Below are 23,008 nucleotides of genomic sequence, written 5' to 3'. Positions count from 1 at the left end.
TGGTTTTGTTTCGGTTTTTTATTTTTTTACAAAAAGCCCCTAAGTTCTATGGCTTCGAGGAAGCATCGGAGCAGGTCGCCGCCATTTCTGTACACGTAAAGCGAGAACCAGACTCGGCCCGCCCCCGCCCGGCTGTAAGGCGAGTCCCCCGCAGCGGGGTCTGGGGGCTTTGGTGCAGCATTGTGGGCGGGGGGCGGCGCCCTGGGCTGCGCCCCGCCCCGCGGCCCCCGGGCTGCGGGACCCCCGCCCGCCGGGCCCGGCCCCTCGAGGAAACGGCTTTGGATCGAGGGGTCGTGGCGGACGAGATGCGCGCGGCGCCGGGTCGGGACGCGGGCGCTCGGGAGGCCGGGCCGGGCGCAGACGGCCGCGGGCTAACGCGCAGCGGCGACCCCGCGCCCCGCGGCCCCGCTCACGTGCGCCGCTGCGTGGATTTCCGCTTCCGCCTCTTGAAGAAGCAGCAGCACCTGCGGGCGGGGCGCGGGCGGTGGGCGTGAGGGGCGCGGGGGGCACCAGGCGGGGCGCGGGGGGCACCGGGCGGGGGAGGCGGGGCGGGGCTGGGGGCGGGGCCTTACTTGGTGTCGTCGGTCACCTCCACCTCCGCGGGGGCCGTGATGGGGGCGTTGGAGTGACCGGCCGTGGGGTCGTCCGCGTTCAGCTCCCCATTCGTCGAGTTGAGCGCCTGCGCGGCGGCGGGTCCGTCAGGCGGCGCCCCCCACCCACCCCCACCCGGCGCCCTGGGCGGCCCTCACCTGGTTCTTGCTGTGCGGCTGTGCCTTGTCCCGCAGCTGCGGCTGGGCGGGCAGGTCCGAGTGCACGGTGCCGATGGGCGTGGGCTGCGGGGGCGGCCGCGTCAGGGCCGGCGCCCGCGCCAAGCCCCGCCCCAGGCCCGGCCCCCCGCCCGTGCAGCGCGGCCGCCCCCACCTACCGTGCTCTTCCTGCCCGCTCCTAGTCCAGTGGAACACGAAGCCCCGCCCCGCCGGAGCCCCACCCACCCACCAGCGGCTGCCCCGCCCCGCCGGAGCCCCACCCACCCACCAGCGGCTTCCCCGCCCAGCCGTAGCCCCGCCCCGCCGGAGCCCCGCCCACCTACCAGCGGCTTCCCCGCCCAGTCGTACTCGTAGTCGAACACGAAGCCGCTGCGGTCGAACAGGTCGGTGAAGAGCTTGCGCAGGTAGTCGTAGTCCGGCTTCTCGAAGAAGTCCAGGCGCCGCACGTAGCGCAGGTACGTGGCCATCTCCTCTGCGGGCAGAGCGGCGGCTCGCGGGGCGCGCGGGGGCGGGGTAGGGGGCGGGGCGGGGTCCCTCCCCTCCCCTCCCCGCCCTGCCCCGCCCTCACCTGGGAAGCTCTCGCACAGCACCTCGATGGGCGTGGCGCGCTTGGTGTCTCCGATCTTCTGGTAGCGCTCCTTGAGCGTGTCGGCCTGCGGGCGGGGGGCGGGTCAGCGCGCGGGGGCGGGGTCCGGCCTCGCCCCGCCCCCGCCCCGCCTCCGCCCAGGCCCCGCCCCCGCCCCGCCCGCACCTTGAGCCCCTGCCAGGGCAGGCTGCCGCGCAGGAAGTACATGAACATGTGGCCCAGCGCCTCCAGGTCGTCGCGGCGGCTCTGCTCTGCGGGTGGGGGCGGGGCGCGGTCAGGGAGGGCCCGGGGGTCGGGCCTGCCCCCGCCCCGCCCGCCTCACCCCCGCCCAGGCCGTGTGGACGCTCGTGGAGCCCGCCCCAGGCCGTGTGGCCGCGCGCTCACCCTTGCCCAGGTGCGTGTTGATGCTCATGTAGCTCCGCCCCGCCCCAGGCCGTGTGGACGCTCACCCCGCCCTGCCCCGCCCCGGCCGCGTGGCCGCGCCTCACCCTTGCCCAGGTGCGTGTTGATGCTCATGTAGCGCGCCCCGCCCCCTCGCCCCGCCCCGCCCCTCGCCCCGCCCCTCGCCCGCCCCCTCACCCTTGCCCAGGTGCGTGTTGATGCTCACGCAGCCCGCCCCGCCCCCGCCCCCTCGCCCCGCCCCCCCCCCTCACCCTTGCCCAGGTGCGTGTTGATGCTCATGTAGCGCGCCCCGCCCCGCCCCCTCGCCCCGCCCCCGCCCCCTCGCTTCGCCCCCTCGCCCCGCCCCCTCACCCCGCCCCGCCCCCTCACCCTTGCCCAGGTGCGTGTTGATGCTCATGTAGCGCGCCCCGCCCCCTCACCCTCGCCCCGCCCCTCGCCCCCTCACCCTTGCCCAGGTGCGTGTTGATGCTCATGTAGCGCGCCCCGCCCCGCCCCCTCGCCCCGCCCCCGCCCCCTCGCCCCGCCCCCCCCCCTCACCCTTGCCCAGGTGCGTGTTGATGCTCATGTAGCGCGCCCCGCCCCGCCCCCTCGCCCCGCCCCCGCCCCCTCGCTTCGCCCCCTCGCCCCGCCCCCTCACCCCGCCCCGCCCCCTCACCCTTGCCCAGGTGCGTGTTGATGCTCATGTAGCGCGCCCCGCCCCCTCACCCTCGCCCCGCCCCTCGCCCCCTCACCCTTGCCCAGGTGCGTGTTGATGCTCATGTAGCGCGCCCCGCCCCGCCCCCTCACCCCGCCCCCGCCCCCTCGCTTCGCCCCCTCGCCCTTGCCCAGGTGCGTGTTGATCCTCATGTAGCGCGCCGTGCCCCCTCGCCCCGCCCCCTCGCCCTCGCCCCGCCCCCTCGCCCCGCCCCTCACCCTTGCCCAGGTGCGTGTTGATGCTCATGTAGCGCGCCGTGCCCGTGAGGCTCTTGTGCTCGCGGTAGGGGATGTGCTTCTTGGTCTCGGGGTCGATGTACTCCTTGGCCAGCCCGAAGTCGATGATGTGGATCGCGTGCTGCCGCCTGGAGCCCGGCCGGCCCACCAGGAAGTTCTCCGGCTTCACGTCGCGGTAGATGAGGCTCCTGGTGTGCACGTGCTCCATGCGCGAGATCTGCGCGGGGGCGCGGCTCAGCCCCACGGACCCGCCCCGCCCTCCCGTGCCCCCACCGGCCCGCCCCGCCCACGGCTCCGCCCCACGGACCCGGCCTCCCCAGACCCGGCCCCGCCCTCCCGTGCGCCCCCACGGCCCGCCCCGCCCGCGGCCCCGCCCTCCCCAGCCCCGGGCCAAGCCCACGGCCCCGCCCCCATGGCCCCGCCCTCCCCAGCCCCGGGCCAAGCCCACGGCCCCGCCCCCACGGCCCCGCCCTCCCCAGCCCCGGGCCAAGCGCAGGCCCCGCCCCCATGGCCCCGCCCTCCCCAGCCCCGGGCCAAGCGCAGGCCCCGCCCCCATGGCCCCGCCCTCCCCAGCCCCGGGCCATGCGCAGGCCCCGCCCCGCCCCGCCCCCCGCACCAGCTGGATGGCGATCATGAGCACGGTCTTGAGCGTGAAGGTGCGGTCGCACAGGTCGAACAGGTCCTCCAGGCTGGGCCCCAGCAGCTCCAGCACCATGGCGTTGTACTTGCCGCACGGGCCGAAGTAGTACACCTGCGGGACACCCTCTGCGGGCAAGCGCGGCGTGGCGGGCGGTGCCTGCGGCCGGCCCGGCCCGGCCACGCCCCCAGCCCCCGGCCCCGCCCCCGGCCACGCCCCCAGCCCCGCCCCCGGCCCGCCCCGCCCCGCCCGCCTACCTGCCGTGCTCAGCTGCTTGTAGAAGCGGTACTCCAGGTGCAGCTGCGGCGCCCGGGACTTGATGGGCTCCTGGGGAGGGGCGGGGCGGGCGCCGTGAGGCAGCGGCCGGGCCCAGGCCTGACGCTTGTAGTGAACGGGGGGGGGGGGGGGGCGCACTCACCAGTTTGATGGCCACGTACTCGTTCGTGTACAGATTCTTCCCTGCGGGACAGAGGCGCGGTCAGGGCGGCAGGCCCGGCCCGGCCCCAGGCGGACCGGCGGGAGCCACCAGCGACCCCGCCCTGGGTCGGAGGCCCGACAGGACAGCCGTGCACACCTGCCCCGGCCGGCGCAGCCCCGGCTTGGCCAGCACAGCCGGGCGGGGACAGGGCAGAGCCTCGGCGGGGCAGCCTCGCTCCAGTGCCTGCCCAACAGGCGGGAGGCAAGGGCGCGCCCCCCGCCCGCCCCGGGCGCCCCGAGGCCCAGGCCGCCCAGCCCTGGTGCGTAAGAGCCTGTGCGTCTTCACGCGGCTTCGCGCCATGGCGACGCCGACCCAGCTCCCGTGGGCCCCCCGAGGCCACCTCCCATCACAGCGCACGGCGCGGGGCTCCGGTCCCAGAGGTGCTGGCTGCGCTGGCCCGCGGGGCCCCGCTCTCCAGGGCCACGCACAGCTCGCCCGGCTTCGGCTCGGGCTGTGACCGTCCCCGCGGGCCTGCCCCGGCTTCCTCCCGCTCCAGGCCGCACAAGGCGCGCGCACAGGACCTCAGCCCCGGGGACACCCAGGCTCTGCGTGCCCCGAGAGGCAGAGCGCTGCCAGCGCTGGTTTGCTCCCCAAATGCCTGCGACAGGCAGGGCTGGGCCAGGCCGAAGTCCCGTGTGGGCCCCGTCGGGTCTCCCGTGTGGGTGCCAGGGGCCCCAGCGCCTGGGCCTTCGCGGCTGCCCCGGGGCTGCGCATGCGCAGGGCGCGCGGTGGGACCCGAAGGTCTACAGGGCTGGCGGTGAGCCTGGGGCAGTGCACCTGCGGCCGCCGGGACGCCCGGGCGCCTCCGCGCGTGCTGGGCCGCGGCCTCGCCCCAAGCCTTGTCCAGGCGTTGACGCGTCCCTATGGACGGCTGCCAGCGACCCCGGCCTGCGGCTGGCGCGCCCCCCGTGACCCGGCTGCGCCTCTCTGCCCGCCGGTCCTGCATTTGGCCACAGCGTCGCCCGTCTCCGCGGGGCAGCCCGGCAGGAGCTCGGCTCTGGGCTCCCGGCCTCACGCAGGCCCCGTGGGCGAGAGGGGCGGCGGGGCCTCGTGGGGACACTGCGAGGGCTGAGAGCCCCGGAGCCGGCCGCGGGGCTGGAGACCGCCCTGAGCCACGGGGTTCACGCTGGGGCTGTGCGGGAGCCACCCCGCGGCGAGACGGGGAGCGCGGGGGGCTCCAGGGAAGCCGGAGTCAAAGGGGAAGTTTACTTTGGTGCAAAAAAGCTAGAATTCAGGCTGGCGTGTTCCCAGCCTGCTCCGGCTCAAGCCAGCCCCGCCCCGGGGCTCCCAGCTCCCTCCAGGTAAACGAGCCGGGACCCCGGGTGTGGACTGGAAGGAGCCATCACTTCAAACTCGCTCAGGACTTAAGCCTCTCTCCCTCGCTGCCTTCCGACGCATACAGACAGACATAGAGACAGACAGACAGACAGAGACGGACATACATACAGAAACATGCACACATAGACATGCATACAGACAGACATGCGTACAGACGGACGGACACACATAGACATACATAGATACATACATACAGACGGACATACATATAGACATACAGACACACAGACATGCACACATACATAGACACGCATACATACAGACATGCATACAGACGGACGGACAGACGGACACAGGCAGCCTTAACTGAAGCCCCGCCCAACGTCCGAGTGCGAGACGGCCTGGAGTGCAGCGACTGCCCCGTCGCGGCGGCTGAGCGGGTCCCGGGGGCGGTCAGCGGCCCCGGGGCAGCACGCGCGCATCGCCTGGGCCCAGCTGCAGCCCACGCACCTGGACAGGTGGCCACGCGGTGGCTCCCGGGCTGGCCGCTGGGCTCACCCGGGGAGCGAACCGGAAGGAAGCCATGACCCTAAAGCCACACCGCGGGGCGGCCGTCGCCGCGTGCCGGCTCCGGCCCAGTCCTGGCCGCCGCGGTCCGTTTGGGGAGGGGACCAGTGATGAAGATTTTTCTCTATCGTTCTGCCTTTCAATAAATACATCTCAAACATCTGGAATTTTAATTAAAAGCAGACCGTGCCTAAACCCCGCACACTCTGAAACCAAGGGCACAATGTGGAGGACGGGGACGGGAGACGCTGCGCCAGGAGGGGCTCGGGAGGGGCCGCGGGCAGCGCCGGCACCCACGGGACACCTGCCGGCCCGAGCTGAGAGCCTGCTCGCGGGGCCGCGCACTCCTGGCCAGGACGCCGGCCACCCCGGGAGCTCCCCCAGGCCCACGCCAGCCCGCTCACCCGCACCTGCCAGGCAGCCCACCAGGCTTCAACCGCACGCCCTGTTCAGGTGGGGCAGGCGGGAGGGAGGCAGGGAGCGCCAGAACTCACACCGGACACCGCCGGAGCTGACCAGGGCAGGCCTCTGCCCCTGCCCCCCGCCCCCCGCCCCCCGGGGCGCACTCCAAGTCCCGCCCGCGCCCCGGTCCCCGCCGGCCGCCGCGCGGGGCTCACCTAGGCGAAGCTCCCCGAAGTTGCCACAGCCTATCTTCTTGCCGACTCGGAAGTTGGGGCCCACCATCAGGACCCCCGAGCTGGCCCCCGAGGTGCGCGCGCTGTGGCTGCTCCGGGCCCCGCCGCTCCTGGACATCCTCCGGCCCTCTTCCAACTCCCCTCTCCCTCCTTTCTTGTCCAAATCCATAAGTTTGTGGTACCCTGGCCTCTCCACGGTGACTGCCACACCAACGCCAAGGCTGCGGACGGCTGAGGCGCGGGCTCGCGGCGGCTACCACAGCCCCGCGCCGGCGGGCACGCGCACCCTCGCGGGCCCGGCCGTGGCGCGCATCTCGGTGGTCTCAGGGTGGCTCTCGGGCACAGGAGACATGCTGCTGGCGGTCCCGGCACCTCAGATCTCGTGGCCCCCAGCTGCGGAGAGACAGGCACAGGGTAAACCCAGGGCCCGCGGCCACCTGACCGGGGAGGGGCGGGGCAGCCGGGCACCGAGCCGCAGGGGTGCCCTGGCCGGGCGGTTTTCCCAGCAGCCACTGGGGGTCGTGGGGCTGAGGGCAGCGGGCGAGTCTAGGAGGGACGGTGGGGCACAGCCAGAGGGGAGGGGTCCGGCACTCAGCGCAGGGCCTGGGACGGCCGGGACCCCACCCTCGGCCCCCCTCCTGAACCCGGCCACTGTCCGTGTCCTCGGCCGGGAAACCCCACAGGTGGGAAGCCCGGCGCAGGCTGCACCCACCACTGGCCTTTGGCAGAGCAGTGCGCACGGGCCCTGTGCAGAGCCGCCGGGAGCCGCGCCCCTGCTCCCGCCCGGCCGTCCCGCCCCTGCTCCCGCCTCGGGCCGTGCCCCCCCATCCAGCCTCTCCTGCTCCGCCCCCGTCCCCACCGTCAGAATCAGCCCGGGAGGCACCAGCCTGGCCAGCGAGAAGGCGAAGGATCCCCGGGACGAGGACCCCCCTCCCCGGCACGAGGACCCCCGCAGGACGAGGACCCCCGCCCCCCAGCCGGCCCCAGCTGCTCCGCCCCCCAGCCGGCCCCCAGCTGGGGCTTCGGGAGCGCTGGGCGTGGCACTGAGCAGAGACCGGTCCGGGGGAGGCAGGGAAGGCGCCCCCATCCGCCATCCGCCAGTGCGCACCTGTCTGCGTGGGCTTCCCCAGCCGCCAGGGTCTACCACGGCCCCACCCCCACGGCCACTCGGCCCACCCTGCTGGGCCAGCAGAGCCGGCCGGGGGCCGCGGCAACCCAGCTGCCCCACTGCCCAGGGCCCCCAGACAGCAGACTCCTGGGTCCCGCCTCCCCTCGCCTGACGGAGGAGCCGCCCCAGCGCGGGGAGACACGCCAGGGCCCCCACGTGCAGGTCAGCAAAGCGTCCACTCCACCCCCAGCTGCCCCCAGCCCTGGGGTCCACCCACGGCGTCTGCGGGAGGCGGGACGAGCTGCAGGCAGCAGCCCCAGGCCAACGCGCCCCCCCCACAACCCCCCCCAGCCTCCACCATGTGTCCAGCCGGCCACCGCCCTCCCCGTCTCCCGGGCCCTGCCGTGTCCTGGGGCCGTACCCAGCAGGGCTGACTGGGCTGGGCCCCCAGTGCCTCCCTCTCCGGAGGACGCCCAGCCCCCACCTGCCCACCATCTGGGAGACCTCCCAGGTGGCGCTGCCCGGGTCCCACACTCAGCAAGTGTGCGGACAGCCAGCCTGGGGCCATCCCCGAGAGCCAGCACCTACAGCCACGGCCTAGAGGTGCACACCCAGACCAGGCCTCGCACACCCAGGGCAGGGCCTCGCACACCCAGGGCAGGGCCTCCACACCCAGGGCAGGGCCTCGCACACCCAGGGCAGGGCCTCCACACACAGGCCAGACCTCGCACACCCAGGGCAGACCTCCCTCACACACGCAGGCCAGACCTCGCACACCCAGGACAGGGCCTCCACACCCAGGGCAGACCTCCCTCACACACGCAGGGCAGACCTCGCACACCCAGGCAGGGCCTCCACACGCAGCCCAGGCCTCGCACACCCAGGCAGGGCCTCCACACGCAGCCCAGGCCTCGCACACGCAGGCCAGGGCCTCGCACACCCAGGGCAGGGCCTCGCACACCCAGGCCAGGCCTCGCACACCCAGGCCAGGGCCTCCACACGCAGGCCAGACCTCCCACACCCAGGGCAGGCCTTCGCACACCCAGGGCAGGCCCTCACACACCCAGGCCAGGCCTTCGCACACCCAGGGCAGGGCCTCCACACGCAGGCCAGACCTCGCACACCCAGGCCAGACCTCGCACACCCAGAGCAGACCTCACACACCCAGGCCAGGCCCTCACACACCCAGGCCGGACCTCCCACACGCAGGCTGGTTCAGGTCCCCAGGCTTGGACCCCATGCAATGCCAGCTCCCCAGTGGAGGCCCCGACTCTGGGACCCCGCCCTGGCCACAGGGACGGCTCTGTCCACGGGCACTGACCACTCAGGGGAAGACTCCTATCCACGCCCAGAGGGGGCTCCGAGCTGGGGCGGGCAGGGCCAGACACCTCGTACCCGCACGCTCAGGTCCCACCTGCCGGGGTGTCGGCCACCAGCCTGGGGCGCTGCCCACGGCCGTGGAGGAGGCAGACCCCACACGTGCCCCCAGACCTAACCAGGGGCACCCGCCAGCCCCGCGGGACCAGGAGGGGCCGCCGGCGCTTAGAGCAGGCAGGTGTGGGGCAGGGCAGCAGCGACCCCACCCAGGAGAGGCCCCGAGCACATCACGGCCCCCAGCCCTGGGCCCCCCACAGCAGCCCCGAGCACATCACGGCCCCCAGCCCTGGGCCTGGGTCCCGGCCCCGAGCACATCACGGCCCCCCAGCCCTGGGCCTGGGTCCCGGCCCCGAGCACATCACGGCCCCCCAGCCCTGGGCCTGGGTCCCCACAGCAGCCCCCAGCACATCACAGCCCCCCAGCCCTGGGCCTGGGTCCCCACAGCAGCCCCGAGCAAATCACAGCCCCCAGCCCTGAGCCTGGGTCCCAGCCCCCAGCACATCACGGCCCCCCAGCCCTGAGCCTGGGTCCCCACAGCAGCCCCGAGCACATCACGGCCCCCAGCCCTGAGCCTGGGTCCCCACAGCAGCCCCCAGCACATCACGGCCCCCAGCCCTGAGCCTGGGTCCCAGCCCCCAGCACATCACGGCCCCCCAGCCCTGAGCCTGGGTCCCCACAGCAGCCCCGAGCACATCACGGCCCCCAGCCCTGGGCCTGGGTCCCGGCCCCGAGCACATCACGGCCCCCAGCCCTGAGCCTGGGTCCCGGCCCCGAGCACATCACGGCCCCCAGCCCTGGGCCTGGGTCCCGGCCCCGAGCACATCACGGCCCCCAGCCCTGAGCCTGGGTCCCGGCCCCGAGCACCGACCCAGACTCGACAGGCTGTGCGGGGGCAACGCCGGCACGGAGCCCATCACGCCCGGCCCTCCCGGGTGCCGGGCCCCTGGAACAAGGCCAGACTGGACCAGGGAGGGGCGGGGCGCGGGCAGGCGCCCCCATGCTCAGGCCACACCTGACCGAGGCGGGGTGACCCCAGTACAGCCCAGAGATGCCGGAGCTAAAAATAGCCATCCCGGGGAGGGCTGCCAGGTCGGGCGTGGCCTGCACCTGACCCTCAGGGCCCAGAGCTGGGGGCTGGCCGCCCTCCCGACGCAGTGCCCACCTCGGGCGGTTACCTGCCCTGCTCTTGCCGCAGCCCCCCATCTTCCAGGGCCAGGCCGGCTCCCCGCTGCAGGGCCCGGGAACCCCTTCTGCGGGCTGACAGTGATGTCACAGTCCCTGCGCTGACATCAGCTGCACAGCCCCAGCCCAGAGCCCACAGGGGCGGGAGCAGAGCCCACAGGGGTGGGGCAGGGCCTGGGGGGCGGAGCCCACGGGGGGGGCAGGGCCCACAGGGGTGAGGTGGAGCCCACGGGGGCGGGGGGAGGGGGCAGAGCCCACAGGGGCGGGGCGGAGCCCACAGGGGCGGGGGGAGGGGGCAGAGCCCACGGGGGGGGGCAGGGCCCACGGGGGGGGGCAGGGCCCACAGGGGTGAGGCGGAGCCCACAGGGGTGAGGCGGAGCCCACGGGGGCGGGGGGAGGGGGCAGAGCCCACAGGGGTGGGGCAGGGCCCGGGGGGCGGAGCCCACGGGGGGGGCAGGGCCCACAGGGGTGAGGCGGAGCCCACAGGGGCGAGGCGGAGCCCACAGGGGCGAGGCGGAGCCCACAGGGGCGGGGGGAGGGGGGCAGAGCCCATGGGGTGGGGGAGGAGCCCACAGGGGTGAGGCGGTGCCCACAGGGGTGAGGCAGGGCCCACAGGGGCGAGGTGGAGCCCACAGGGGCGGGAGCAGAGCCCACAGGGGCGGGAGCAGAGCCCACAGGGGTGGGGCAGGGCCCGGGGGGCGGAGCCCACGGGGGGGGCAGGGCCCACAGGGGTGAGACGGAGCCCACAGGGGTGAGGCGGAGCCCACGGGGGCGGGGGGAGGGGGCAGAGCCCACAGGGGTGAGGCAGAGCCCACAGGGGCGAGGCGGAGCCCACAGGGGCGGGGGGAGGGGGGCAGAGCCCACGGGGTGGGGGAGAAGCCCACAGGGGTGAGGCGGTGCCCACAGGGGCGGGGGGAGGGGGGCAGAGCCCACGGGGTGGGGGAGGAGCCCACAGGGGCGGGGTGGAGCCCACAGGGGCGGGGCGGAGCCCACAGGGTGGGGGAGGAGCCCACAGGGGTGGGGTGGAGCCCACAGGGGCGGGGCGGAGCCCACAGGGGTGAGGCGGAGCCCACAGGGGCGGGGGGCGGGGGTGGGCGGTCCCTGCCTGTGGGCCGCCCCGTAACCCAGGGAACTCGGGGCCCTTGCCCTGCTCATCCTGCCCAAGAGAGCAGGACCCGGGTCTCGGCATGCCGGGAGCCACACGCAGAGTGCCGGCCATGGCCGCCACGCCAGGGCTGAACCCACGGCCCCTCCTGTAGACAGCGGGACGAGGTCGGCCCTGGACTCTTACTGTAGGTTTCTTTATTTTGAAAGGCACAGCGACACAGAGGTGGAGAGACAGAAAGGTCCTCCATTTGCTGGGTCACTCCCCAGACGCCCCGGGGGGGGGGGCAGGCCAGGCTGAAGCCAGGAGCCAGCCCCCCCCCCGGGTCTGCCGTGGGGGTGCGGGGCCCCGCCGCCTCGCAGCTGCACAAGCAGCCTGGCCTGGACCAGGTGCCACGGCTGGGATGCCACGGCAGGCGGCTGCCGTCCAGGTCTCACCGCGGTGAGAATAAGGCGTGGGTGGTGCTGGGCGCAGCAGGTAAAGCCCCGGCCTGCAGGCCCACACCCCACGTGGGCGCTGGTTCGAGTCCCGGCTGCTCCACTTCCGGTCCGGCTCTGCTGTGGCCTGGGAGAGCAGCGGACGATGGCCCACGTCCTTGGGCCCCTGCACCCGCGTGGGAGACCCCGATGGAGCTCCTGGCCCGATCGGCGCGGCCCTGGCTGTTGCGGCCATCTGGGGAGTGGACCAGCGGGTGGAGGACCTCTGTGCCTCTGCCCTCTGTAACCTGGGCAAGGTGGCCGCGGCTGCCTGGGACCCTGGGCCCTGCCACCCACGAGGGAGGCCCCGACGCGCCTGGCCTGGGCCTGGCCCTCAGGACCATTTAGGGACAAGAGATCGCCTGTCCCCCTCTCTGCTCTCCAAATAAATAAGAGTAAACACGACAGGCCTGCCACACAGGAGCAAAGCCCGCCTTCGGAAGAGCTGGGCGCAGACCGGCCGGGAGGACGGCGGGGGGCCCTGGCCACTCCGCTCCCACCCGGCCCCCCGCTGACGCACCGCGAGCAGCACTGATGGCCCGCCACGCACGTGGGAGCCCCGGATGGCGCCCCTGGCTCGCGGCTGACACAGCTCCGGCAATCGGGGCCGTCTGGGGAGTGACCCAGCAGATGGGAGACCCCCCCCGTCTCTCTCTCTCTCTCTCTCTCTCTCTCTCTCTGTTACTCTGCTTTTCAAATAAATAAATAAATCTTTAGGAAAAACGGGCTGGCGCTGTGGTGTAGCGGGTAAAGCCGGCGCTGCAGTGCCAACATCCCATACGGGCGCCGGTTTGAGACCCGGCCTGGCTGCTCCACTTCTGATGGCCTTGGAAAGCAGCGGACGATGGCCCACGTCCGGGGGCCTCTGCACCCCCGGGGGAGACCCGGATGGAGCCCAGGCTCCGGCCTCGGCCGCTGTGGCCATTTGGGGAGGACCCAGCGGATGGAAGCCCCCCCGTCTCTCTGCCCCAGTAAAACCAGATCCTTCGGTAAAGGAGGGGCGGGGGCCTGGCGCCGTCCTCTAACACAGACCCGAGTGGCCTTCAGGACAGACGGCCGGCCGGTGCGGCCCGCGGAAGTGCCAGGGGCGCCCCCGGCCGCCTCCTCCCACAGCCTCTGCGTAACAGGACCCTGAGCCCACGCTGCCACGGGAGCCAGGGTGGGGCCGCGTGGCGGTGCCGCGGCACACCGCATCCCATGTGGTGGAGGCCCGGCTGCTCACGTCCCATCCAGCTCCCTGCTGGGGCCGGGAGAGCCGTGCAGCCCCGGGTGGCGCCCCTGGCTCCTGGCTGCGGCCTGGCCCAGCCCCTGCGGTGGCAGCCACCTGGGGAGGGGACAGTGAGGGCGGGAGGGGCTCCCCTGAGTAACTGACTTCAGAAGGACGGGAAGCGGCCCTCGGACCCCCGCAGGCGGCTCCCGGCCGACGCACAGGCAGGCTGCCTGACCAGAGCTGGCGGAGGGCGCGGTGGCCACAGCGGACGGCAGGGGGACAGCTGTGCCCCGGCGAGGTCAGAGTCCCCGCGCAGCCCACGCCCGCCAAAGCCACACCCGGCTCGCACAGCAGGGGCTACAGTCGGCATCTCGGCTGTGACAGGTCCCACGTACACACCCACGGCCAGCCACGAGGGCCCCGGGACAGCACACCCACGGCCAGCCACGAGGGCCCCGGGACCACACACCCACGGCCCAGCCACGAGGGCCCCGGGACCGCACACCACAGCCAGCCACAACGGCCCCGGGACAGCACACCCACAGCCAGCCATGAGGGCCCCCGGGACCGCACACCCACGGCCAGCCACAACGGCCCCGGGACAGCACACCCACGGCCAGCCATGAGGGCCCCGGGACAGCACACCCACGGCCCAGCCACGAGGGCCCCGGGACCGCACACCCACGGCCCAGCCACGACGGCCCCCGGGACCGCACACCACAGCCAGCCACAACGGCCCCGGGACAGCACACCCACGGCCAGCCATGAGGGCCCCGGGACCGCACACCCACGGCCAGCCACGACGGCCCCGGGACAGCACACCCACGGCCCAGCCACGAGGGCCCCGGGACCGCACACCACGGCCAGCCACGAGGGCCCCGGGACAGCACACCCACGGCCCAGCCATGACGGCCCCTGGGACCGCACACCCACGGCCCAGCCACGACGGCCCCCGGGACAGCACACCCACAGCCCAGCCACGACGGCCCTGGGACAGCACACCCACGGCCCAGCCACGACGGCCCTGGGACAGCACACCCACAGCCCAGCCACGAGGGCCCCTGGGACCGCACACCCACGGCCCAGCCATGAGGGCCCCGGGACAGCACACCACGGCCAGCCACGACGGCCCCGGGACAGCACACCACGGCCAGCCACGACGGCCCCGGGACAGCACACCCACGGCCCAGCCACGAGGGCCCCGGGACCGCACACCACGGCCAGCCACGACGGCCCCGGGACAGCACACCCACAGCCCAGCCACGACGGCCCCGGGACCGCACACCACGGCCAGCCACGACGGCCCCGGGACAGCACACCCACGGCCCAGCCACGAGGGCCCCGGGACCGCACACCACGGCCCAGCCACGACGGCCCCCGGGACCGCACACCACGGCCAGCCACGAGGGCCCCCGGGACCGCACACCACGGCCCAGCCATGACGGCCCCAGGACAGCACACCACGGCCAGCCATGACGGCCCCGGGACAGCACACCCACGGCCCAGCCACGACGGCCCCGGGACAGCACACCACGGCCAGCCATGACGGCCCCGGGACCGCACACCCACGGCCAGCCACGAGGGCCCCGGGACAGCACACCACAGCCAGCCACGAGGGCCCCGGGACAGCACACCCACGGCCCAGCCACGAGGGCCCCGGGACCGCACACCACGGCCAGCCACGAGGGCCCCGGGACAGCACACCCACGGCCCAGCCACGAGGGCCCCGGGACCGCACACCACGGCCAGCCACGAGGGCCCCGGGACAGCACACCCACGGCCCAGCCACAACGGCCCCGGGACAGCACACCACAGCCCAGCCATGAGGGCCCCGGGACCGCACACCCACGGCCCAGCCACGACGGCCCCCCAGGACTGCTCTGCCCCACCCCCCCGTGGCCGAGGTCCCTGGCACCCCCTGCGGGCAGCCATGACCACTTTGAGTCCAGGCACCACATCCTTGACGAGCGTGACGGGGGCTCCCCTCGCCCCATGTGCACCCCCACCACCGCTGTGTCGCAGCCCAGCCCGCTTGCCTAGTCCCTGGAGACCCCCACTGGAGGCGTCCGAGTGAGGAGCGCCCTGCCCCTCAGAGCCAGGCCTGCGACACAGCACCCACGAGGCCCCCGGTCAGCACGGCCCAGGGTCAGATAGCCGCAGTCAGCCATGCCAGTCAGCTTACCCCGGTCAGCACAGCCCATGGATGGCACGGCCCCTACACACCCACAGTGCCCACCGTAAGCACAGCCCCCGGGCAGCACGGCCCCTGGGCAGCACGGCCCCCAGCCAGCAGGGCCCCAGGTCAGCACAGCCGTAGTCAGCAGGGCCCCCGGGCAGCACGGCCCCCAGCCAGCAGGGCCCCCAGTCAGCACAGCCCCCAGTCAGCACAGCTCACGGGCAGCACAGCCGTCGTCAGCAGGGCTCACAGACAGCACGGCACCAGTTCAGCAGGGCCCCGGCCGGCACGACCCCCAGTCAGCGCGGCCCCGGTCAGCAGGGCCCCCTACACACCCGCAGGCGCCCACGACGCAGAGACCGGGAGAGCTCACACCCACATGCAGGCAGGGCCGCGGGCGACGGTGGCACCACCTCACCTGGGGTCACCCGGGAACAAGCCCCAGACCTGCGGGCGGGGCCGCGCACGGGGCCTGGGGGGGCGGGGGCCGCACACGGGGGCCTGGGCCCACTGCAGAGGGCGGGGGCCGCGCACGGGGCCTGGGGGGGCGGGGGCCGCACACGGGGGCCTGGGCCCACTGCAGAGGGCGGGGGCCGCACACGGGGCCTGGGGGGGCGGGGGCCACACACGGGGGCCTGCGCCCACTGCAGAGGGCGGGGGCCGCGCACGGGGCCTGGGCCCACTGCAGAGGGTGGGGGCCGCACACGGGGCCTGGGCCCACTGCAGAGGGCGGGGGCCGCACACGGGGCCTGGGGGGGCGGGGGCCACACACGGGGGCCTGCGCCCACTGCAGAGGGCGGGGGCCGCGCACGGGGCCTGGGCCCACTGCAGAGGGTGGGGGCCGCACACGGGGCCTGGGCCCACTGCAGAGGGCGGACGCTGCACACGGGGGCCTGGGCCCACTGCAGAGGGCTGGGGCCGCACACGGGGCCGCCTCCAGTGGCTCCACACGACCCTGGACCAGGGCGGAACCACAGCTCTGCCTTCAACGTGGCCACGGCCAGCGGTCGCCTCTGACCGGGGCTGTGGCCTCTGCTGCCCTGACGGTGGCTCCCGGTCCCCACCATGCCCTTCCTCCCAGGGCACTCCCGGGGGCGGCCCCGTAGCCACTGGCCGCCCCACCCGCACCAGGCACCTGCCTCTCCCAGTGTGCTGGCCGGGGGCTCGGCACACCACGTGGACAGGAGCCTGGGGACGGCCGAGGGCCACACGGCCTGCACCCGTGCAGGGTGGACACCGGGTCCCTCAGAGCAGACAGGGGCCCTGGGCCACACAGCCACCTGGCAGGTGACCAGGCACGGGGTGGGGACAGGCAGCTCAGGCAGGTGGGCGCCCCGGGCCCCCGGAGCCCTGCTCTGTGCCAGCGTCAGCCTGGATCCCCACCCCCAGCAGGCCAGGCCCACGGGGCGGCGCCCGGCCCAGCGAGGGCTCACAGACAGCCAGGTCCACCGCGCACCTCCGCCCTGGGCGGCGAGGGAGGGCGCAGGTGGACCCAGAAAGGCTGGCGGCAGGGCGGGGAGGGGCCCCAGGTCCTGCTCGCCACAAGCCAGGCCCGGGGGCCCCAACTTCCTCCGCGCGGCACGGCCCCGCCTGGGGCAGGAAGCGGCCACGGAGCTGCCCGCTCGGGGCGCCCTGCTCAGCGTCGCCCCTGCCTGGGCCCCGTGGGCACAGGCAGCCTCCCGGCCTGGTTCACTGCCCGCCCGGCCCCCACCGCAGCAGATCCCCCCACGGCCCGGCCGGCCACGGCCACGGCCACCGGACGCCGCTGCGGCCCGTCTGACCCGCAGCCCAGCGAAGTCCAGTGACCACGGCGCCCTGGACACACGTCGGGCACCGAGGCCGGACCAGGCTGCACCCACTGCCCCCACGGAGGCCCGGGCTGGTGCTGGCCCCCCCGGCTGGTGCAGGTCCCCCGGGCTGGTGCAGGTCCCCCCCCCGGCTGGTGCTGGCCCCCCCCGGCTGGTGCTGGCCCCCCGGCTGGTGCTGGCCCCCCCCGGCTGGTGCAGGCCCCCCGGCTGGTGCAGGCCCCCTCCCCCGGCTGGTGCTGGCCCCCCGGGCTGGTGCAGGCCCCCTCCCCCGGCTGGTGCTGGCCCCCCGGGCTGGTGCAGGCCCCCCGGCTGGTGCAGGTCCCCCCCCCCGGGCTGGTGCAGGCCCCCCGGCTGGTGCAGGCCCCCCGGCTGGTGCTGGCCCCCCGGCTGGTGCAGGCCCGAGCCCACTTCCCGCTGTGCGGCTGAGACAGACAAGGAGTCTGGAAGCCTGAACTGTCACTCAGAGCCGGCGCTGCCCAGGGCGCTGCGGCCACCCTCGCCCTTCACTGTGCTGGCGGCCGGAGAGGAAGCCATGGGTACACGGGGAGGTCCCGCCTGGCCCGGGCACCGTGACCGCTCGGGGGAGGGGGCTAGCTCCTCCCACCCCTCCACAGACAGGTCCAGCCTCCCTGCTGGGCCGGGCGCACCCGGGGTCCCTGCTGGGCCGGGTACACACCCGGGGGTCCCCGCTGGGCCGGGCACACACCCGGGGGTCCCCGCTGGGCCAGGTACACGCCTGGGGGTCCCTGCTGGGCCGGGCACACCCGGGGGGTCCCTGCTGGGCCAGGTACACGCCTGGGGGTCCCTGCTGGGCCGGGCACACACCCGGGGGTCCCTGCTCGGCTGGCCAGCGCGCATCTAGGGGGTCCCTGCTGGGCCAGGTACACACCCGGGGGTCCCTGCTGGGCCGGGCACACACCCGGGGGTCCCCGCTGGGCCAGGTACACACCCGGGGTCCCCGCTGGGCCAGGTACACACCCGGGGGTCCCTGCTGGGCCAGGTACACACGCGGGGGTCCCTGCTGGGCCGGGCGCACCTCGGGGGTCCCTGCTGGGCCGGGCGCACACCCGGGGGTCCCTGCTGGGCCAGGTACACACCCGGGGTTCCTGCTGGGCCAGGTACACACCCGGGGTCCCTGCTGGGCCGGGCGCACCTCGGGGGTCCCCGCTGGGCCGGGTACACACCCGGGGGTCCCCGCTGGGCCAGGTACACACCCGGGGTCCCTGCTGGGCCAGGTACACACCCGGGGGTCCCCGCTGGGCCAGGTACACACCCGGGGGTCCCCGCTGGGCCAGGTACACACCCGGGGTCCCCGCTGGGCCAGGTACACACGCGGGGGTCCCTGCTGGGCAGGGCGCACCTCGGGGGTCCCTGCTGGGCCAGGCGCACCTCGGGGGTCCCTGCTGGGCCGGGCGCACCTCGGGGGTCCCTGCCAGGCGTGTGCTGCCCAGGCGTTTGGGTGCAGATTCCGACACGGCGCTGGCAGAACCCAACTTCCCCCCTCAAACCTGAGGATGCAGCCAGAGGCCCCGCCCAGGGTGGGGCCAGAGTGGCCGGGCGCCCCTCCCCCCTTGCTGACCCCTGCTAGGTGCTGGGCTCTCCCCAGAGCCGGAGGGGCGTCCGCGGGTCCGCCAGTCCTCCCACCCCCACTAGCCACGGCGCCCGGCAGCCAGCAGGCCGCCGCGCTGGCCTGTCCACCCGCCGCCCTCCTACAGCGCCCGGGGCTGCCCCCCGGCCCACCTGGCCCGGCAGGGCCCTGCGCGGGGGCCGCCGCCGCTCAGACGTCTGCCCCCGCCCTCCCCGCCCGTTTCCGGAAAACAAAGCCGGTGGCCAGGGCGGAAGCGGGAGGCGCGGCCCGGGAGTTCCCGGAGCACCCGCAACAGGTCCCCCCGCCAGACCCCGGCCCCGGCCCCCCACTCAAGCCTCAGACCCCGGCGGGGAGGGCACCGCGGCGTGCGGAGCCGGAGGGTCCCGGCCCTCCAGGTGGGCAGGGGGCTCCGAGCACAGGGCGGGAGGGCAGACAGGTGCGGGGGCATCCGGGGCCGCAGCGGCCGGCGGGGGACAGAGCCCGGACCACGGGGCCCGCCGCAGGGCAGGGTGTGCGCGGGGGCTCGCTGCCCGCCCCGGGGGTCGTGGGCGCAGGGGCCGCGGGACCCGGCCTGCCGGGGTCGGGGGCTGGTCCGTGGGGCAGTGCCCCCGTGGGGAGGGGTCCGCAGGGGCTGAGGGGGTGGGGTGGGGTCCCGGGCGCAGGGTCCCGGGGGGCGGGGGGCTGGTCCGTGGGGAGGGGTCCGCAGGGGCTGAGGGGGTGGGGTGGGGTCCCGGGCGCAGGGTCCCCGGGCGGGGGGCGTCACTGGGACGCTGGGCCCTGGCGGGGCGGGGGTCCCCGGGCGCGGCGCGCGGGGGGAGGGGGAGGGGCCGGGGGCGGGGCGCGCGGGCCGCGGCGCTCGGGCGCGCGCGTCGTTACCTGGGCTCCGCCGAGGGCCGCGGGCGGCGGGCCGGCTTCAGCAGCGCCGCGCCGCCCTCCGCGCCGCGCCCCGCGCCCGCTCGCGCTCCGGCTCCGGCTGCGGCGCGCACTCGGGCCCCCGCTCCGGCTCCCGCGCCGCCGGGGCCGGCCTCCGCATGTTCGGGGCGGGAGGCGCCGGGCTCGCCGCGCTCCGCCGCGCCCGCTCGGGCCCGCGCGCCTTACGCCGCCAGCGTCGGCCAGCGGGGGGCGGCGGCCTGCGCGCTCCTCTGCGCAGGCGCAGCTGGGGCGCGCGCGCCGGGCGCGTCACAGCGCGGGGCGGAGCCGCGGCGGGGCCGGGCGGCGTCGCGCCGCTTTGCGACAGCGGCTGGCGCGGCACGACGAGCGCCGCGCTTTGCGGCCGCGCCGAGACTCCGCGCCGCTGCCGCTCTGGGACGCGGAGACACGCGGCTGCGGGGGTGCGCGCGGGGTGGGGACGGGGCCGAGCGCCTGGCCCACCCCCCCGGGGGCGTGGCTTCCGCCGCAGCCCGGGCCCGCCCCGCCTCGCGGTCGCCATGACGACGCGTGGCTGGTCGCCCCGACGCCGCGCCCGCCGGCCTGTCTGTGACGTCACGGTCTCGCCACCTGACGTCACGGGCAGGCGGGGCCGGCGGGGGGGCGTGCGCGCCCGGGAGCGGGGGAGGCCGGACGTGGTGTGGCTCGGGGCAGGAGGGGTTTCCCACCTGGACTTCCTGGGCCGGGCGGGTCACCGAGCAGTGGTCAGGCCCCGTGGGCCGAGGGTGGGGCGGGTTTCTCGGTGTCCGAGCCCCGTGGGGACGGAAGCGGGGGGCGCCGGAAAGGCTGTGGCCCCGGCCCCCGCGGCCCCAGGCCCGGGCAGTGGGTCACCGCGGGCCACTGGCCAGCGCAGCTCTGCGCCCAGCTGGGGCCGGGGCCGGGCCGGGAGCCTTCCACGGGCTGCCCAGCCCCGTGCTGGACAGGAGACTCGGACAGGGGCCGACTGGCCAAGGCGTGGGGGGCTCCGCCGGGTGCGGGGTGCTCCAAGGCCCAGGACCCAAGTCCGCCCCGGGGCGCGAGGGGTGCCCAGGAGTCCTCAGCCCTGTGGGTCCGCTGGCGTGGGGGCCTGGGGCGCGTGGTCAGGGAGGGCAGCCGGGGGGGGGCGCTGGGAGAGAAGCCCCGGCCCGCGAGGGAAAGCGGGGACCAGAACGCACGGGCGGGGCGCCGAGGCCCAGCGCTGGGGCCGCGGGTGCCGTCACCGGGCGTCTGTGGGTGTCACCCAGGTGTCTGGGTGCTGTCACCCGGGCGTCTGGGTGCTGTCACCCAGGTGTCTGTGGGTGTCACCCAGGTGTCTGTGGGTGCTGTCACCCAGGTGTCTGTGGGTGTCACCCGGGCGTCTGTGGGTGTCACCCGGCGTCTGGGTGCTGTCACCCAGGTGTCTGTGGGTGTCACCCAGGTGTCTGTGGGTGCTGTCTCTGGGGTGTCGGTGCTGTCACCCGGGCGTCTGGGTGCTGTCACCCAGGTGTCTGTGGGTGTCACCCGGGCGTCTGGGTGCCGTCACCCGGGCGTCTGTGGGTGTCACCCGGGCGTCTGGGTGCTGTCACCCAGGTGTCTGTGGGTGTCACCCGGGCGTCTGGGTGCTGTCACCTGGGCGTCTGTGGGTGTCACCCGGCCGTCTGGGTGCTGTGCTCTGGGGCGTCTGTGGGTGTCACCCAGGTGTCTGTGGGTGTCACCCAGGTGTCTGTGGGTGCTGTCACCCAGGTGTCTGTGGGTGTCACCCGGGCGTCTGGGTGCTGTCACCCAGGTGTCTGTGGGTGTCACCCAGGTGTCTGTGGGTGCTGTGCTCTGGGGCGTCTGGGTGCTGTCACCCGGGCATCTGTGGGTGCTGTCACCCAGGCGTCTGTGGGTGTCACCCGGGCGTCTGGGTGCCGTCACCCAGGTGTCTGTGGGTGTCACCCGGGCGTCTGGGTGCCGTCACCCAGGTGTCTGTGGGTGTCACCCGGGCGTCTGGGTGCCATCACCCAGGTGTCTGTGGGTGCTGTCACCGGGTGTCTGGGTGCTGTCACCCGGGCGTCTGGGTGCTGTCACCCGGGCGTCTGGGTGCTGTCACCCAGGTGTCTGTGGGTGTCACCCGGGGCGTCTGGGTGCTGTCACCCAGGTGTCTGTGGGTGTCACCCGGGCGTCTGTGGGTGTCACCCGGGCGTCTGGGTGCTGTCACCCAGGTGTCTGTGGGTGTCACCCAGGTGTCTGTGGGTGCTGTCTCTGGGGTGTCTGTGGGTGTCACCCGGGCGTCTGGGTGCTGTCACCCAGGTGTCTGTGGGTGTCACCCAGGTGTCTGTGGGTGCTGTCTCTGGGGTGTCTGTGGGTGTCACCCGGGCGTCTGGGTGCTGTCTCTGGGCGGGACAGCCAGGTGGGGCTGCGCCGTCCTCACCCTGCCCCGTCCGTGCCTGCCAGGCCCCTCTTCCTCCCCACCCCCGCGATCCCGCGTGTCCTCTCCACGCGGCAGGCGCCCGTGCCGGCTCCGCGGGCTCCAGTCTGCAGGGCCGAGGGATGGATGCGTGAGCTCACGGCCGCTCGGTGTGGGGCGAGACGGCCGCGCGGGGACCTCCGCACAGCCGCGGGTGGGGGCCCCGGCGCCTCCCCCGCGCTCCACGCGGCAGTGGGCGAAGCTGTGACCCGGCCGGCCGCCCACAGGAGACCCAGGGAGCTCCTGGCTCTGGCCTGGCACAGCTCGGGGAGTGAATCAGTGGGCGGGAGACTCCCTCCCTCCCCCTCCCTCTCCTTCCCTCTCCCTCCCTTTCTCCCTCCCTCTCTCCCCCTCCCCTCTCTCCCTCCCCCCTTCCCTCTCTCCCTCCCCCCTCCCTTCCTCTTCCTCCTCTCCCTGTCTCCCTCCCTCTCCCTCCCCCTCTCCCTTCCTCTCCCTCTCTGTCTCCCTCCCTCTCCCTCCCCTCCCCCTCCCTCTCTCCCCTCCCTGTCTCCCTCCCTCTCCTCCCCCTCTCCCTTCCTCTCCCTCTCTCTCCCCCTCCTCTCCCTCTCTCCCCCTCTCCCTCCGCCCTCCCTCCTCCTCTCCCTCCCTCCCTGTCTCTCCCCCTCCCCTCTCTCCCTCCCCTTCCCTCTCCCTCCCCCTCCCTCCCTCTCCCTCTCTCCCTCCTCTCTCTCCTCTCCCCCTCCCTCCCTCTCTCCCTCCCCTTCCTCTCTCTCCCCTTCCTCCCCTCCTCTCCCTCCCTCTCCCTCCCTCTCTCCCTCCCTCTCCCTCCTCTCTCCCTCTCTCTCCCTCCCTCTCCCCCTCCCTGTCTCCCTCTCCCCCTCCCTCCCTCTCTCCCTCCGCCCCCCCCCCCATTGCTCTGCCTCTCCAGTCATTCCTAAACCTGAGTGCTGACTTTGCACGGGGGGGGGGGGGGGGGGGGGGAGGGGCCGACAGCGGCCGTGTGGCCAAGCGTAGGTCGCCAGCGCCCTCCCCCCAGGGTCCTGCCATCGTGGGTCAGCTGGGACTGACCACTGCCCTCATGGACGCACCACGGGAACCCACGACTCAGCCAGTGGGAGGCGGGCCAGCCTGTGCCTGCTCCTCGCCCACACTGGGCGTCGGCGTCCGTCCACCTGTGCCCGAGGCCCCTGGGCAGTCCTCGCCGGGCACCCTGGGGCCGGCTGGGGAGCTGCCCCACCGTGGGCCCCAAGGAGCAGTGGCCAATCCCAACGCTAGACACCGAGGTGCCACCCTGTGGACACGGCGCTGGGGCCTGGGCCTCCTGCCCCCTTCACCCCAAACTGCCCCTGATGTCACCTGATGGGAGCCAGGGTGGGCGTAGCCAGTGAGAGGTGGACGGGGCG

At 74.8% G+C, this 23,008-nt stretch overlaps 1 protein-coding gene across 2 annotated transcripts; it reads right to left on the bottom strand.

Annotated features, from left to right (window-relative positions):
* Window positions 1-19,434, bottom strand: CSNK1G2 (casein kinase 1 gamma 2). 2 transcript variants are annotated; one of them, XM_070058539.1, is made up of 12 exons: window positions 19,187-19,434; window positions 6,263-6,673; window positions 3,741-3,781; window positions 3,580-3,649; window positions 3,302-3,450; window positions 2,668-2,902; window positions 1,519-1,604; window positions 1,336-1,420; window positions 1,091-1,239; window positions 750-833; window positions 573-679; window positions 1-464 (listed from the first exon to the last, which is right to left on the bottom strand). In XM_070058539.1, exons 2-12 carry the CDS (start codon window positions 6,447-6,449, stop codon window positions 410-412), a joined length of 1,248 nt encoding a protein of 415 aa, XP_069914640.1. In that variant the 5' UTR covers window positions 6,450-6,673; window positions 19,187-19,434; the 3' UTR covers window positions 1-409. The 2 variants fall into 2 exon arrangements, with proteins under 2 accessions (XP_069914640.1, XP_069914639.1); XM_070058538.1 differs by lacking the exon at window positions 19,187-19,434 and having other exon boundaries at window positions 3,302-3,649; window positions 6,263-6,601.
* Between the last annotated feature and the right edge of the window lie 3,574 nt (window positions 19,435-23,008).

The sequence above is a fragment of the Oryctolagus cuniculus genome, chromosome 16, assembly GCF_964237555.1.
Source record: "Oryctolagus cuniculus chromosome 16, mOryCun1.1, whole genome shotgun sequence".
Taxonomy (NCBI): domain Eukaryota; kingdom Metazoa; phylum Chordata; class Mammalia; order Lagomorpha; family Leporidae; genus Oryctolagus; species Oryctolagus cuniculus.
The sequence above is the reverse complement of the archived record's forward strand: the minus strand, read 5'-3'. Positions and strand labels throughout refer to the sequence as shown.